Source organism: Mesocricetus auratus, unplaced genomic scaffold, assembly GCF_017639785.1.
Source record: "Mesocricetus auratus isolate SY011 unplaced genomic scaffold, BCM_Maur_2.0 Super-Scaffold_100028, whole genome shotgun sequence".
In the NCBI taxonomy this organism is placed as follows: Eukaryota; Metazoa; Chordata; class Mammalia; order Rodentia; family Cricetidae; genus Mesocricetus; species Mesocricetus auratus.
The window spans coordinates 9,801,105-9,816,729 of NW_024429209.1; the positions used below are offsets into that span (position 1 = coordinate 9,801,105).

The 15,625-nt window shown below is 46.5% G+C and overlaps 1 protein-coding gene across 1 annotated transcript in view; it reads left to right on the top strand.

The window, feature by feature from the left end:
* The first annotated feature begins 430 nt into the window (after positions 1–430).
* Positions 431–15,625, top strand: part of Hnf4a (hepatocyte nuclear factor 4 alpha) — a 61,019-nt gene continuing 45,824 nt past the window's right edge. Inside the window, exon 1 of the mRNA XM_040732843.1 lies at positions 431–590. Within this exon, the coding sequence (XP_040588777.1) occupies positions 542–590 (49 nt within the window). The 5' untranslated portion in view covers positions 431–541. The remainder of the gene's footprint in view (positions 591–15,625) is intronic.

Consider the following 15,625-nt stretch of genomic DNA (forward strand, 5'->3'; position numbering starts at 1 on the left):
AGGTTTAATTAATCCTAGTCATGCCTGTGTCAAACTCCCAGCATCCAGTCTGGTATGCAATAAACTTAATTCTCCACCCTCCTTTCCTCCTCTACCCCTCCCTCAGCTTCCCCACTTTTCATGCTCTCACCACACCCGTAGTCCAGAGCCATAAAACTCCACCCACCACAGACTCTCAACTCCCCAGACCCTGCTCAACCCCTTCTCTCAAGTTGTAGGGCTGATGTTTCCAACATCTGGTTTCAGGTTCTCCTAACCCCAGAGCCCAGGACTGGGACCTGAGTGGACCTCAGGTCTAGCCAGGTTGCCGTTGCCATGACAAAAGCGACAATCCCCAGCCACAGGTTCCCTAAGTGACTGGTTACTCTTTAACATATCCACCCACCTTGGGTGATTAGAAGAATCAATAAGATAACCGGGCGGTGGCAGCTGGCTGTGCTCACTGCCTTCCTGGTGGACCGGCTCCCGGTGGCCCCTTTGCCGCTGTGTGTGGGCCCCAGCTCCTCCATGCCCCCCAGTGTCCAGCTGGGCACCCTTGGTCATGGTCAGTGTGAACGCGCCCCTCGGGGCTCCAGTGACGAGTCCTTATGGTAAGTAAGGCCAATATTTGGGGCTGGGGGATGGATGGACAGGGTAGGACCATGGTCAGGCTATGGAGAGGCTACAGGACAACCCTGTGGTTCTGATGGGCTCCAAGGCCCTCTGAGGGTTCTTTTTTAGAATGACTGGAATCTCAGGAGACGCTGGGCCTTGCTCACTAAAGTCCCCAACAAGGGCATGGCTCTGTGGGAAGTGCAAGGAGGAGCCGCAGGAGCCTGCGGCCAGGGCTCGGTTCTTTTTGAAGAAGGCTTTTCTGAGAGCCAACACCCAGGGAAACTTTCCATAATTCTATAGAAAGCAGGGGTCCCCAGACAGATACTTCGGTGGTGTGTGAAATCCCCTGAAAGTGGTGCCGAGCCTGGCCATGTAGCCAGTTGGGGTGGGACCTTCAGTGGATGAACCTCGGGGGATAGTCTGTTGGTTTCTCCATCCTCCATGGGGATGAAGTTGAAATCATAACCCTGCAGAGGTCAAGAAAATTGAGTGTGCTCTTGCATTGGGTGTGTGAAGCTGGGGGAAATGTGCTATGACCACCACAAAGGCTTCGGGTGGCCAGCATATGGGGAACCTGTGAATTTATAATGGAATGTTGTCCCATTATTGAAGAAAAAATGCAGATGTGTGTGCAGACTGAAAGTCTCCATTGCAGCAAAAGCCTGCGGATATTTCTGATAACAAAACGGATGTAGTCCTATATATGTACACATGGGTTTGTATTTGCATAGAAAATTCCGTGGTAGGACACAAAGAGACTGGTGACAGCTTTGTTTCTGAGAAGAGAGATCCAAGAAAATGTTTTCCCCCTGAGGCACATTCTAGATTAAAAAATAATAACTTGAAGTATTTTATGATGCTAAATTATATGTGCATACACATATACAGAGCTTGGCCTCTGGAATGCTGTGCATCTTGGCTCTGTTTCTGGTTGTGGGACAATCATCTGAGTCATTTCATGTTTCTGTGCCTCCATTCTTTTCTTTGACATGGAGACAAAGTTGGAGCCATAGATCCATAATGTCACATGGAGGCAGGACGTAAAGTTCACGACATCACACAGACTGAAGACTCAGTAAATATTACTTAACATCCTTCTTTTTTTAGTATACATTATGTTTATTATTTGTGTGAGTACATGCTTGCATCATAATGTACTCACAGAGGCCAGCATACAACCCTCAGGAGTTGTCCTCTCCTTCCATCATGTGAGGCCCAGGGATCGAACTCAGGTTATCAGCCTTGTCAGCAAGTGCTTTTACCCACTGACCTGTGTCATTAGGCTCTTGATATCATTCTTAGTGACTTGTCAGGGACTGTCACTTCTGACTTGCCTGAGGGTTCTCTCCTTTAACTTGCTACTGAGCAGGAGAATGTGGCACTGTGGAAATAGCAGAAGCTTAAGAATAAATTGACCTGGAACCCATCCCACATACAAGTAGTGTGACCTTGGAAGAGTCACTTCCCTCTCTGAACCTACTTCCTCTTTTGTAAATGGAGCTAATTTCACTGGGTTGGAGGTTATAAGGGCATAGTTAAAGAGCTAGATATACTTTAATTCATAGATGTAAGACTTGGTTGAACTCATGGCCAGAGGAATTGGCTCTGGAAAGGGGCAGCACTCGGCTTTGAAAACTACAACCTTTCCATTAGCATAGACTAAAGGTGAAGAAGAGGCCCCACAGAGTCCTCCTAAAGGGCAATACAGTAAGAACACCCTCAACAGCATCTCTCTGCCTTCTAAGTCTATACTTCAGAAGATGTTCATATGTCCCTTCTTTTCAGATTCTTTGCAGTGCTTACCAAGTGCTAGTATCCAACATAGAGTTGCTGGCATAGATGGGTGGTTTGATGAATAAATGAATGGGTGTGTGTATAGACGGATGTTTGGATAAATGGATAGCTAAATGTATGGCTGGATGGAAAGATAGATGGAAAATGATGGTTAGAGGAATGATGGATGGAGGAATGATGGATGGATAAATGGTTAAGTGGATAGATACATGGTTGAGTGGATGGCTATATGTGGATGGTTAAATAAATAAAGATTTATGGAAAAATGAATACTTGATTGATGGACAGTTAAATGAATGTGTGTATGGTTGGATGATGGTTGGATGACTATATGGACAATTGGATGGAAGAAAGGATGGATGGTTGAATTGATGGATGAATGGATGGATGGATGGATGGTTGGATAATTGGATAGATTCATTGTTGGGTGAATGGCTATGTGGACAGTTTAGTAGTTAGGTAGTTAAATAAATGGGTGAATGAATAAATGTATGATTGATGGACAGATGGTTTGGATGGATGAATGGTTGAATGGCCGAATGTATGGTTGGATGACTGGATGAGTGGGTGGTTGAATGGATACATGAACAAATGCTCGGATGTGTGTTTAGAAAGTTAAATTTATGGATGTATGGATGAATGGATGATTGGATATGTGGATGATTGGATGTATATATGTATGTATGGGTGGATGGATAGTTAAATGAGTATATGCTTGTGTGTGTGTATATATATGCATTGGTGGATATTTTGTATCTATTGTCCCATTTAGTGGTCACAATAGTTATGTGAAATAAACAATATTGTTATCTCTGAGGAAAAAAGAACAAAAAACTAAGGTTCAGGATTTTAAAATATATATATCTGACTTGAGATATGATATAGTCATATATATGATATAGCGAATCCTCTTGGCCACGCCACAGATGTGATGGGTCACGAGGAGGGGAGCTCCAATGGCCAGAGTCACAGTATACATCTCCCATAACTACAAAACAAACAATAAAAAACCGCCATTGTCCCAGGATAGTAGAGCATTTGCAATAGTGGGGGGGGGCATTTAAAACTCCATTTTCTCATAAAATAAGTTCGGGTTAGCATCCAACTTCTTCCTTCTTTCTTCACGCTGTATGGTTAGCTTTCCTGAACTCAGAAGGGCTCTCATTCTGACAAAAGAAAAAAAAAACACTTAAAGGAAAAAAAAACAAAACCACCTCCTGGGGCCAACAGTGTCCGTCCCTGAGGTCAGCTCAGCAGTGGCTGGTTGATGGGTGAAGGCTGGGATCAGCAGACCAGCGAAGGAGCTCATGAGTGCTTAGACCCAGGCAAAGCGCCCAGTACGTCATTGTTGTATCCTGATTTAGAGCTGTAGTAGGACAGTCTCTATAGTGGGGTGACAGTAGATGGACTTGGACTTATGAATTTCGAGTCCATCCACGGCACATTTGATTTTACCTCACTCTAGAGACAATCTCTCTTTGATCAGATGTGAATTGGAACGTCTGTCCTCTGACTAGACTATAAACCTGATGAGGTCAGGGACATCAGGGGTTTGTTTGGCTTTGTCTTATAAAGTGTCACATGATGGCTGGCACACGGAATCCATCAGGAAGGTTTTAACGAACAGCCCCAGAACAGTGGCCCTCAGTGCCAGCCAGCTCTGGGCACTTCTTGCCCTTTCTGTCATCCTCACTGTGTTGGCTTTTGTACCTTGTGTGCTTTCCCAGCACCAGGTATCATGTTGACCTTTGCATGTCTGAGACTGGAGGAGACTAGAAGAGTTTCCCTCAGAACACTTGGAGTACCCCTGCCTTGCTGTTTTCAATTAAAAATCAAGTTTCCCCATATCTCTCAGCAGACGTTCGTAGATTAAGGAAAGTTCAAAGTCAAGGTGGAAGGAAATGGGAAAGTCGAGGCTGGTTTAGCCCAGCCTTGCCTTGATCCTCTTTTGGGGGCAGCACTCTACTGTTCCATGTTGTTCTGTTACGGCAGGTTACTGGATCTTAGCACTACCAGCACGTTGGCTGGATAACTGTTGTAGAGAGTTATCCTGTGTGTTGTAGGATGCTAGGTACCATCCCTGAACTCTTCTGCACGTACCAGAGGCCAATAACGTCTCTCCCCATCAGCTGTGACCACTTACAATGTTTCTAGATTCTAAACACACATCCCTCAAGACATGCGTCACATCCATGTGTTACATGGGATCAGGGACAGTTACTGCGCAGTGTCTGCCACAGTGGGGTATACTGGGACTCAAGAGTTAGGGTTTGCTTTGGGTATCAGCATCTAGCTCCTAGCTGACTTTGGAACTATCCTGGGCAACTGTGAGGATAAGATGCCGTGGTGTGCACATTGTGTGCTAATCTGACCCCTGGCTTTGTTTACTTCCTATCTTTGTATACCTTGATTATTACTTTGTCCCCTCAGTGATACATCATTTCCGTTACTACTCTGACCTCTTTGAGGGCCAGGTCTGAATTGTCTGATCGTTTTTTCTTGTGTTTGTACTATTTATACAACAGGTTTCTATAGGGTAGGACTCTATGTAGTCTGAGAGGCTAAGTGAATGGATGAACGGATGGATGGATGGATGGATGGATGGATGGATGGATGGATGGATGGATGGACGGACGGATGGATGGATGGATGGACAGTCAGATGGAGTGAGGGAGCCAGAACAGCAACACCTGCAAGTGCTTAGGACAGGATAGTTAAGGAGATAGGAGTCACTTAGCCACTAACAACAGGTCTCCATTAGGGTAGTATATCTGTTTCTAAGTGTCAAATGAGCCCCCAATTTTTCATGCTATTTTTGACCAATAGCAGCAGCCTTGGGTCAGAGGCCATTGTCAGTACCTCTCTGGGCAAGTGGCTGTCTTACTTCAAGCCGTACAAAAGTGGACTCTTTCCTTAATCCCTCCGACTGACACTTCGGTATCTTGTGGGGGCATCTTGGCAAGTTCTCACCAGTCCTAGTTAGCCTGGACTCAATATGTAGGCCAGGCTGGTCTCCAACTCATAGAGATCCACTTGCCTCTGCCTCTGAAGTGCTGGAATCAAAGGTGTGCACTCAGTTTAGGATTTTTCTTTGTAGCCTAAGCTAGCCTGGAATCTACTCTCTAACCCAGGCTGGCTTTAAGCTTGCAGCTGATCTCCTGCTTCTGCCTTGTGGATCCTGAGATAAGGTAGTAGATGCATGCCACCATGTCCAACTTCAATCTCTTTATCCATCAGGGTAAACCTTGCGTTGTTTGTAAGGATTCCATGAGCCAGTGAAGGAGGAAAGGTGCAAACTATAATATGTTTTGCTCCTTTGAGAGTGATGGATCCGAAGTTGAGTAGAACCCCAGATGCTAGCCAATTACAGAGTCATGCCCAGTATCTACGGATGCTCTAAGCCTTCATTTCTGAAGTGTAGTCTTTCCCATTATTCTCCCAACCTCCTCTACACATCTTTCCACCCTACCTCATCATGGAAGCTTCTATGATTCAGGTTCACAAGCCTGACTGCACATAGGAAGCTTTTCTGGTATGTGTGGACATGCGTGCGTGCGTGGGTGCGTGCATGAGTGTGTGTGTGTGTGTGTGTGTGTGTATACGTGTACATGTTTGTGTGGGGGGTCAGTCCTCTCCTTCCACCTTGTCTGAGACAGGGTCTCTTTGTGATTTACCACTGCACAAACCAGTCTAGCTAAACCACAGCCTCTAGGGAGGTTCCCTTCTCCCTCCCATTTCACCTTGTGAGCATGCTGGAATTCCAGATGCATGTGGCCTTACGTGGGTTCTGGGGATCCAAACTCCACTGAGCCATCTCCCCAGCCCAGGGAAGATGATTTTCTTCTTCTTCTTCTTCTTCTTCTTCTTCTTCTTCTTCTTCTTCTTCTTCTTCTTCTTCTTCTTCTTCTTCTTCTTCTTCCTTCTCTCTTCTTCTTCTTCTTCTTCTTCCTCTTCCTCTTCCTTGTTTTTTTTTTTTTTGAGACAGGGTTTCCCTCAGGGAAGACTTCTTAAACACTACATCTGGAAAATGAGGGTCTCCTGGAGTGAGTTCCAAGCATCTGTCATTTTTATTGAGGTCTGTAGGTGACTTTGGCCATCCCAGTCAGTTGGGATTTGGAAGCCATTGCCTCACTTCCTCCCACGTAGAAAAGAGAGAAATGCATCCCCAGAATGCATCCTAAAGCTCACTGCACCACTACTTCACTGTACTCTTATCCAATTATGTCTTTAACAACTGTCTGATGGGGCACAGGTGTGCCAGACACTCTGCTAGGCACAGGGGGCACAGAGGAGACCAAATGTGGTTTTAGAGCTTGGCTCCATTTGCTGGGTTGGTGAACGAGCCAACAGGGACCAAAGAGAGCAGCCTGCTATGGGCAACAAACTATGGGTATACAAGGGGTTCTTGGAGGAAAGGATCAGGGACCTCTTGTCTCTGGGAGAGCAGACTGCTATCCTTAGATGGACCAGAAAGGTTTAGCAGGAGTCCTTCAGGAGAAGGGAGAAGGAGAGAGAGTTCCAGCTGAGAAGTCAGCCTACAGAAAGTCCAGAGCCTGACTGCACACTGCGCTGACTTTATTGGCACTTGGCAGCAATTGACTCTACCCTTTATGAACAGTGTCTCGGTCCTGCACTGGCAGTTCTGTGCTGGCGTACCTAATCCCTAAAAGCAACCAGGTATGCTAAAGTGCAGAAGTTGAGCCTCCTATTTTTTCTGACTCACACGTCCCTGGCATGAGAATGGGCCTCTAGCCAGGAGAGAAATGTTCTCCTCAGAGGCCCTTCTGTGTTAAACACAGGATACTGGACACACACTTTGTCCCTTTTGATCTTCGACACAAGGTGTTGAGGTGGGGAAACTTTTATTCTTTTGTTTTTGAGACAGGTCTCACATTGTAACCCAGGCTGACCTCAAACTCTTGTCACTCCTCCTGCTTCAGCCTCCCAAGCTCTGGAACTTTAGGCATGTGCCAGTAAAACCAGCTTTTGTTTTTGTTTTTGTTTTTGTTTTTTAATATTCATTTGCATGTGTGTATATGTGTAGTTGTATGTGTGAATATATGTATGTATGTGTAGGTGTCCCAAGAGGCCCGAAGAGAGTGTCAGATCCCCTGGAGCTAGAGTTAACACGCATTTGTAAGCCCATCCACTGTGGATGCTGGAAGCCAAACTCAGTTCCCCTGGAAGAACAGCACATCTTCTAAACCATCAAGCCAATTTATTCAGATCCCAAACCCAGATTTTCGGATACAGAGTCTCACCCACAGTATAGCTCAGGCTGGCCTTGAACTCATGTGCTCCTGAGTGTTAAGATGACAGGAGGGAGCCTCCAGTCTAAGGTTTATTTATTTGTTAGACATATTTTGAAACAGGGTATAGTGTAATCCAGGCTAGCCTTGCATTGGTTAGGGAACTGAAAATTATATCAAACTCCAGATACTCTTGCTTCTGTCTCCTAATATTTTTTGGTTTTTCGAGACAGGGATTCTCCATATAACAGCTTTAGCTGTCCGGGAGCTTGCTTTGTCGACCAGGCTGTCCTCAAACTCATAAAGATCTGCCTGCCTCCGTCTCCTGAGTGCTCAGATTAAAAGCATGTGCTGCCACTGCCCGGCTTACCCTGCCTAGCTTTAAGATGGGTTGTTTACTTCTGCCCTGCACACAGTGATAGACTCAGCATCTCTAAGCAAGTTACTTTGTGTTGCTTAGAGAGGAATTGGAATTAGAATGGCATCCATGCTCCAGCTGAGCTTAGCCCACACATCAGCACCTAGAGGCTGTGTAGCCTAGCTGCTGGTTCTGGAACCTGCCTGGGGTCAGGCCGAAGTCTAGCTGTGTGACTTGGGGTACGATCCTTAGTCCTCTGTGTGTTGTGTTAGTCCCTTGATGCCTAGAAGCATGGCTGACATCTCTTTCATAAGGCTGTGATGAGGGTGGAATACCGCTCATCTAAAGTGGATTTTTAATTATTTACTTACTTACTTAATTAATTTTGTGGTGTTATTTCCTGTAGCTAGAGACCGTGCACCTTCCATGTGCAAGGAACAGTGGGCCTGCTGTGTGCTAAGCCTCTTTTTAGCTGATATGGAGCAAGCACCTGAAGGGGGCAAGGCAGCAGGTTCCAAGAGGCAACTGTCCGGAAGTGCGCATGTGCTGTGGCCACAGGGAGAAGCTACACTGGTCTAGCGGTACGCAATCCCAGTACATGAATGTAACCCCAACACTCTGGAAGATCAGGGTTGAGGTCAAAGCCAGCCTGTGAGACATAGTGAGCTCAAGGCCAGACAAGAATATTTGAGACTGTCCAAAAACACAAAACAAAGACCCGAATAATATACCAATAAGGACTCTTTATAAGCATTATTCCTAATTCTCAAAGTGACCCTGTGAGGTAAACAGTGTTGTTGCCCACTTTACAGATGAGGAAAATGAGGCACAGATTAATCAGGCCACTCAGCCAAAATGACCAAAGGCACTCAGGGGTGACACAGTGCCAGCCTAGGCAGGTGGGCCTGGGACCTGTGCTTTTACTATGCATAGCATACACAGTATATACAGTACATGCAGTATGTACAGTATATAGTATATCTATATCACATTGTACAGTATATACTATATATACAATATGCGCAGTATGCACATATATACAGTACATATATACTATATTGCACAGTATATACTGTATATATAATATATACAGTATAGTATATATAGCATACATATATGGTATATCCTGTATGCACAGTACATACAGAATACATACACAATATATACAGTATGCATGGTGTATACAGTATGCACACATACACAGTATATGCAGTATGTATACCACACTGCACAGTATATACTGTATATACAACATATATACAGTATGCACAGTATATATAGTATACATAGTACAATGGGCTCTGAATCGAGGCTGGTGATCAAAAGGCTTTAAAACCACAGGACAAAATGTTCAAAAGATTCATGATCACATTTCCAAGCATCACGGCTTTCATCATGGCCCATGGGGAACAGGGTTGGTTGTATCAGCACATGGACAAACACTTCTAAATCTTTCTGAATTTGCTTTGCCTTGAGTTAGGAAGACTTAAAATGGCATATTAAGACATTAATAGAAAAGCTCTCAAAAAAACAAAAGAGTCCATATTCTTTTTAAAAACTTAACATGTGCCTTCAAAGAAAGGAAAATAGCAAGTTAGTGTTTGCATGTAAAGAAAGTATAGCCGATCGGTCCCTGAGTGGAGAGCTGTGGGGAGGACAGATGGACGCTGGAGGCTGACTCCTCGGGTCCTGATGGTCACTTTCTAGCCTCTTATTTCATGACTCCTGCGGGGCTCCCTGCTGTCCAAAGCACTTTGTAACTCAACTCTTAGTGGCCCGGTGAGGTAGGTGCCATAATGATATCATTTCTCAAGCAAGACAGCAAGGCTCAGAGAGGCTAAATAACTCACCCCAAAGCACACAGCTTTGGGATTTGAACTCCAACCAGTTTGTATGAAGGAGAGCAGAGCTAGATGATATAACAAACAAGGCCAGAGAACAAACCTCCTTTGCATGCTTATCCCAGGGACGCCCCCTTCTTACCGCTTAGAAGATGCCTCTGTTGTTTTTTTACTCCAATACCCCATTGCAACAGGTAAAATTTTCATTATCACCCCTGCTCGGCTCCTGGTTCTGAGAAAGGGGTGAACAATGTCTGTTCTGTTCCCCATTCTGGTAGCCCTGCTGACAGAGGGAATTCCAGGATTCTCAAGATTCTTCTGTGAACTGCAGAAGCTTTCTGTGTGGAAAACATCTGTGTTATATAGGTTGATGGAGAGAGAATGCACAGCAGCTTCAGCAATGAGCTCCTTCAGTTGAAGACAGTGAAGCTGCAGCTGTGTGGTGGCTCACATCTGTAATCCTCACTCCTGGGATGGTGAGGCAGGAAGGGTTAGCCCGGGTGGCAAGGAAACCCCGACTCAAAACAACAACACAACCCCCAAACAAATAAAAGATCACCACAAAGGGCAGTGGTGCACATCTCTTAGTTCTCCACGAGGGCGCCACAGGGAAGGGGAGGTTGAAGTCCCTGGCTCTGATGGATGGCACTTGCAGTGTGCCCAAGACAAGGGACAAACAGCTCACTGAGTATGTAATGCCACAGCCTTCGGGGATAATGGGACCGATGGAGATGGACAGATGTGAGGTGGTCTTATATTTGGGTGGTCAAGGGAGACCTCTGAATGGAGGTCACGTGAGATCCCATCCAAATTATGAGAAGAAATCGGATCTGGGAAGAACTGGAGAAAGGGCTCCTCCAGCAGAGGAAGCGGCACATGCAAATTAGCCTGAGGGATGAGTCTCCTGCTCGTGGTGTAGGGGTGAGGGTGGGGCGTTGATAAGAAGTCTAGTGGAAAGAGGTTAGCCCTGGGGGCAAAGGGAGTTGACTGTAGGATAAGATTAGATCTGGTGCAGTCCTGGCCTCAGCGAAGAGCTGAGGTTTATTTTCCCCGTAGCATCCAGCCCCAGAGCAGAGGTTCTTCTCCTATGGGTCTCAACCCCTTTGGGTTCGAAGGACCCTTTTACAGGGGTCGTCTAAGACTATCCAAAAACACAGATATTTACGCTACAATTCATAGCAGTATCAAAATTACAGTTTATAAAGTAACAACAAAAATAATGCTATGGGGGGGGGGTCACCACAACATGAGGAACTGTATCAAGGGTCACAGCATTGGGACGGCTGAGAACCACTGTCCCAGAGGATTCAGCAGGAACCTACTCGAGGCGGTGAAGCCCTAAGTCTCTCTGACTCTCTGACACTGCCCTCCCCCTCCCCCCTGCCCCCGTGGCCTTTGACATCTGTTCCAAATCCCTTTTACCTTTTTCTCTCACTCTTTAAATTTGTTTTTTATTTTTAATTTATTTAGAAACAGGGTCTCAAGGAGCCCAGGCTAACCTTCAATTTGCTATGGTGACTGGAGCTGGTTTTGAATTCTGATCCTCCAACTTCCAATTTCTAAGCATGGGATTCTAGGCATATACAACCAAGCCTAGCTTTACTTGTTTACCCCCAAGACAGTCTCACTGTATAGCCCTGGGCAGCCTTGAAGTTCAGATAGATCCTCCGCCCTCAGCTAGAATTACAGGTGTGCCCCGCCCGTCTAGCCTGTTGTTTTGTTTTCAGATGTCAGTGGCATGTGAAGCAGTGTGGACGGCACACAGTAGGTGCTCCATAGACGTTTGCAGACTGAACACAGATGGGGACAGTAGGGTCTGTGTACTGAGCAACTGGCTGGGTTCATGGTGTGGGAAGGAAGCCACAGCCCCTGCCTGGGCCATGCCCTAGGTAAACATGCCTCTCTCTTCCCAGACAGCCGCTGTTAGAAAAGTCTGACGTTGGACTGTCTAAGGCTGACCACCGCTCTGCCAAGGCCCCAGGATTCCCCAAGACAGGCAGCAGAGGCAGCCACGCTTCAGGAGGACCTGGGAGGACCTGGGAGGACCCCTCAGAGTCCTTGGAATGGACCTGAGAAAGGCTGGGAAGGCAGAAAGACCCTGGGAGCAGGCCGCAGGAGGCCTGTCCTGGGCAGAGCCCAAGGAGATGGAGCTGGCATTGGTGAACCTGCTGGCCTTAGCTGTGGGCACGAGAGGAACCAGGAAGCAGTCCCAAGCTTGGGCCTCGGCATCTGTCTTGTCTGAAGATCAGTTTCCCCAGCTGTACATTGAAGGATCATATTTGGATTTGTTTATTTGACACAGGGTCCCACTCCATAGCCCAGGCTGGTTTGGAAGTCTGTATGTAGTCCAGAGTGGCCTCTTTTTCATGCCAATTCTCCTGTACGAGCCTCCCAACTGCTGGGATACAGGTGTTCATTAAGACAGTGTCTGATGTAGCCCAGGCTGCCCCCTGAACATGTTACCTTGTGCTTCTTACTTCCGTGCCTCTCTACCTCCCTAGGGCTGGGGTTACAGGTTGTGGCCCAGTACACCTGGCTTCCAGCTTCTTTTAAGAAGGTGGAAGGTTGGGCTGGACAGATGGCTCAAACATTAAGACCACTTCTTGTTTTTCCAGAGGAGCTGAGTTCAGTTCCCAGGATCCATGTTGGATGCCTCACTATTATCTTTAATTCGAGGGGGATCCAATGCCTCTGGACTTCACCAGTGTGCAAGCATGTGTGTGTGTGTGTGTGTGTGTGCGCGCGCGCACGTGCGCGCACGCGCGTACACACACACACACTTAAAAATTACAAAATTAAAGTTAACTAAGGGAAGAGGAATAACATTAATGCTGTTCCCTTCCCTCCCTCCCTCCCTCCCTCCCTCCCTCCCTCCCTCCCTCCCTCCCTTTTTCCCTTTCTTCCTATTAATATTGCACTCCCAGCTAGACAGGGCATGCTAGCCCTGGGCCAGACCACAAGTTAATGTCAGAACCCAGGCTAGAATGATGACTGGTGAGACCCAGAAGGAGCCTTTGAGGTCACCTGTTACCTGGCCTTTACCATGAGACGCCGCAGTAACAGGAAAGATCCTGTTGTCAGCCGTGTGAAAAACATCCTGCTGCAGAAGCATGGACTTCAGAGGCCTTCACACAGTGCCATGCGCTGGGCAGGCAGCGTGTAGAGCCCTGAGTGAGTTTGTCCCCTCCCACAGAGCTCCTGTCAAGCCAGCATAGCTCTCTCTGCCCCTGGTCCTGGAAGTGCTGTCTCTTAGATGTGTTTCCATACACCTACAACCTAGCTTTAAAAACTGGGTTTCTAGATGTTTCACTTAGGCTTTCTTGTTGGTTTTGTTTTGTTTTTGCTGGTTTGTGGGAGGAGGGGTCCTGTATAACTCAGGGTGACCTTGAACTCACTGTGTAGCCAAGGATGACTTTGAACCTCTGATCCTCTGCCTCCACCGTCCAGGTGCTAGCACCATGTGCTCAATACAGGTGAATGCTACTGTTAGCAATGGTCTTTCCAGACTCTCAGCCTCTTCTTCAAAGAACTGAAAATCAAGGATCACACAGATGTGCAGAGACAGTAAGATAACTTCATTGGAAGCAAAGAGGCAGTGCAGGTTATCCACGGAAACATTGTCATGATTGACAGACAGCGGGCCATGTGAGTGAAAACACTCAAGAGCCCTGATTGTTGTCCCAGGTTTCCTTTCTGGGGTTCAAGAGAAGGAGGAGGTGGTTACTAACAGGTGGTTCTCTGTTTTGATTTATGGGATAGGCTATATAGTCATTCTCTGCTTTGCATGCCCCTTCCCATAATGCATTTGTTTTAATCATATGCTCACCCAATTATGCAGAGACACGAGATGGTAAATAGGGAGTTTTCCAGATATTACTAGAGTATATGCCTTTCTGCCATATACCCAAAGTCACTTAGGCCAGATCGGTCCTTCTATCCTTTACACCCAAGTGTCCTGGAAATACACTGTATAGAAACTAAATCTGAATATTTCCAGGGGTAGGGAACATATGCAGAGATAGGACTTCATGTAGTCTGATGCAGTTGGGGGCCCCTGGGTGTTCCAAGGTTGCTAGATGTATTACTTAAAAGGGAGCGTGTACAGGTGAGGGAACTAGACTACCAAGTGTATTACAAGAAGGGATACACATAACTCCAAACCAAATGGGGGCCCAAGTTGAACTATTTCCTTTGCTTGTCTGCCTTACTACCATCCCTGGTTTATGTAATGCTGAGACTGGAACCCATGGCCTCATGTTTGATAGACAAACCCTCCACCAGCTGAGCTACATTCCCAGCCCTTTTTTCTAGACATTTTAAACAATGGATCTTTAAAAATGAAGTCAAGAATGATGTCACAGCCAGGCGGTGGTGGTGCCCTTAATCCCAGCACTCAGGAGGCAGAGGCAGGCGGATCTCTGATTTTGAGACCAGCCTGGTCTACAGAGCAAGTTCCAGGACAGCCTCAAAAGCTTGAAGAAAAAAAAAAAAAAGAATGTTGTCACACTCCTGTTGGTAAGTCGAGACAGGAGAACTAGGAGTTCAAGGCCATCCTTGGGTATGTAATGAATCTGAGGCCAGCCTGGGCTACGTAAGACCCTGTTGCAAACAAGATGATATTACTGAATTGTGTGTTGCTGATACACAGGAAGACAGTAGATCAGCCATCCCCAAGTCTCTCTCTTATCTTAAGTAGAAAATCTTTCAAATATGGAGAAATGCCCATATGGTAATATTTTGTGAACAAGGATAGATTCACCTTTCACCCTTACCAAACCCTACCGTGTGGTCATATGTTCTTTGAGTTTGGTTGTGTTCGTTTTATTATTTTCTTGACTTGTTATTATTAGTGATGTGTGTGTGTGTATGTGTGTGTGTGTGTGTAGGCACATAGGTGCCGCAGTGCGTGTGTGTGTGTGTGTGTGTGTGTGTGTGTGTATGTGTGTGTGTGTGTGTGTGTCCTAGGATAAGCCTCAGGAGTTGGCAGGTGCCGCAGTGCGTGTGTGGATGTGGTAGGACCAGCCTCAGGAGTTGATTCACTCTGTCCTCTACGATGGGCTGCAGGTTTTCGGGCATGCGTGCTGTTTTCAGCCGTTGGGTTATCTCGCTGGGCCTATTTATGTAGTTTATAATCTGGTCCCATGGATCCAATGCTCTATTCTGACCTCTGTGGGCATCAGGCACACACATGGAGCATAAGCAGATGTGCAGGCAAAAGACCCATACGCATAAAATAAGATCTACAGGCGCTGGAGAGACAGCCCAGCGGTTAAGAACACTTGTTCTTGCAGAGGACAGGGCTCGGGTCTCAGGGCCTCTTCTGACCTCCTTGAGCACCTGTCACACATAGGATGTGCACAGGAAACACACGCATACAATAAAACTTGAAAGCCTAAAATAAAGCACGTTTATTTATTCATTTATTTATTTTGTGTGCCTGGAGTGAGGGAGGCACACGCATGCAAAGGCACATGTGATGCTCGGAGGACAACTTGCGGGAATTGGTCTTCTCCTCCCACCGCGTGGATACTGCGGATCGGACTCGTGTCGTCGGGCCTGGCAGCAAAGCACTCTCACCTCCCTGAGCTACCATGCCACCTTGCTGTCGTTACTGGTGTTTCGTTCTGTCTGTCTGTCTCTTTGAGACAGGTCTCCCTAGATGACCCAGGTGGGCCTTGAACTTGCATCCTCCTTCCAAGTGCTGGAATGTAGACACGAGAGAGAGACCATGTCCAAGTTGAGAACTGATGTTCATTTGGGCCACAGTTCTGAAGTGGGAAGTGCGTAGC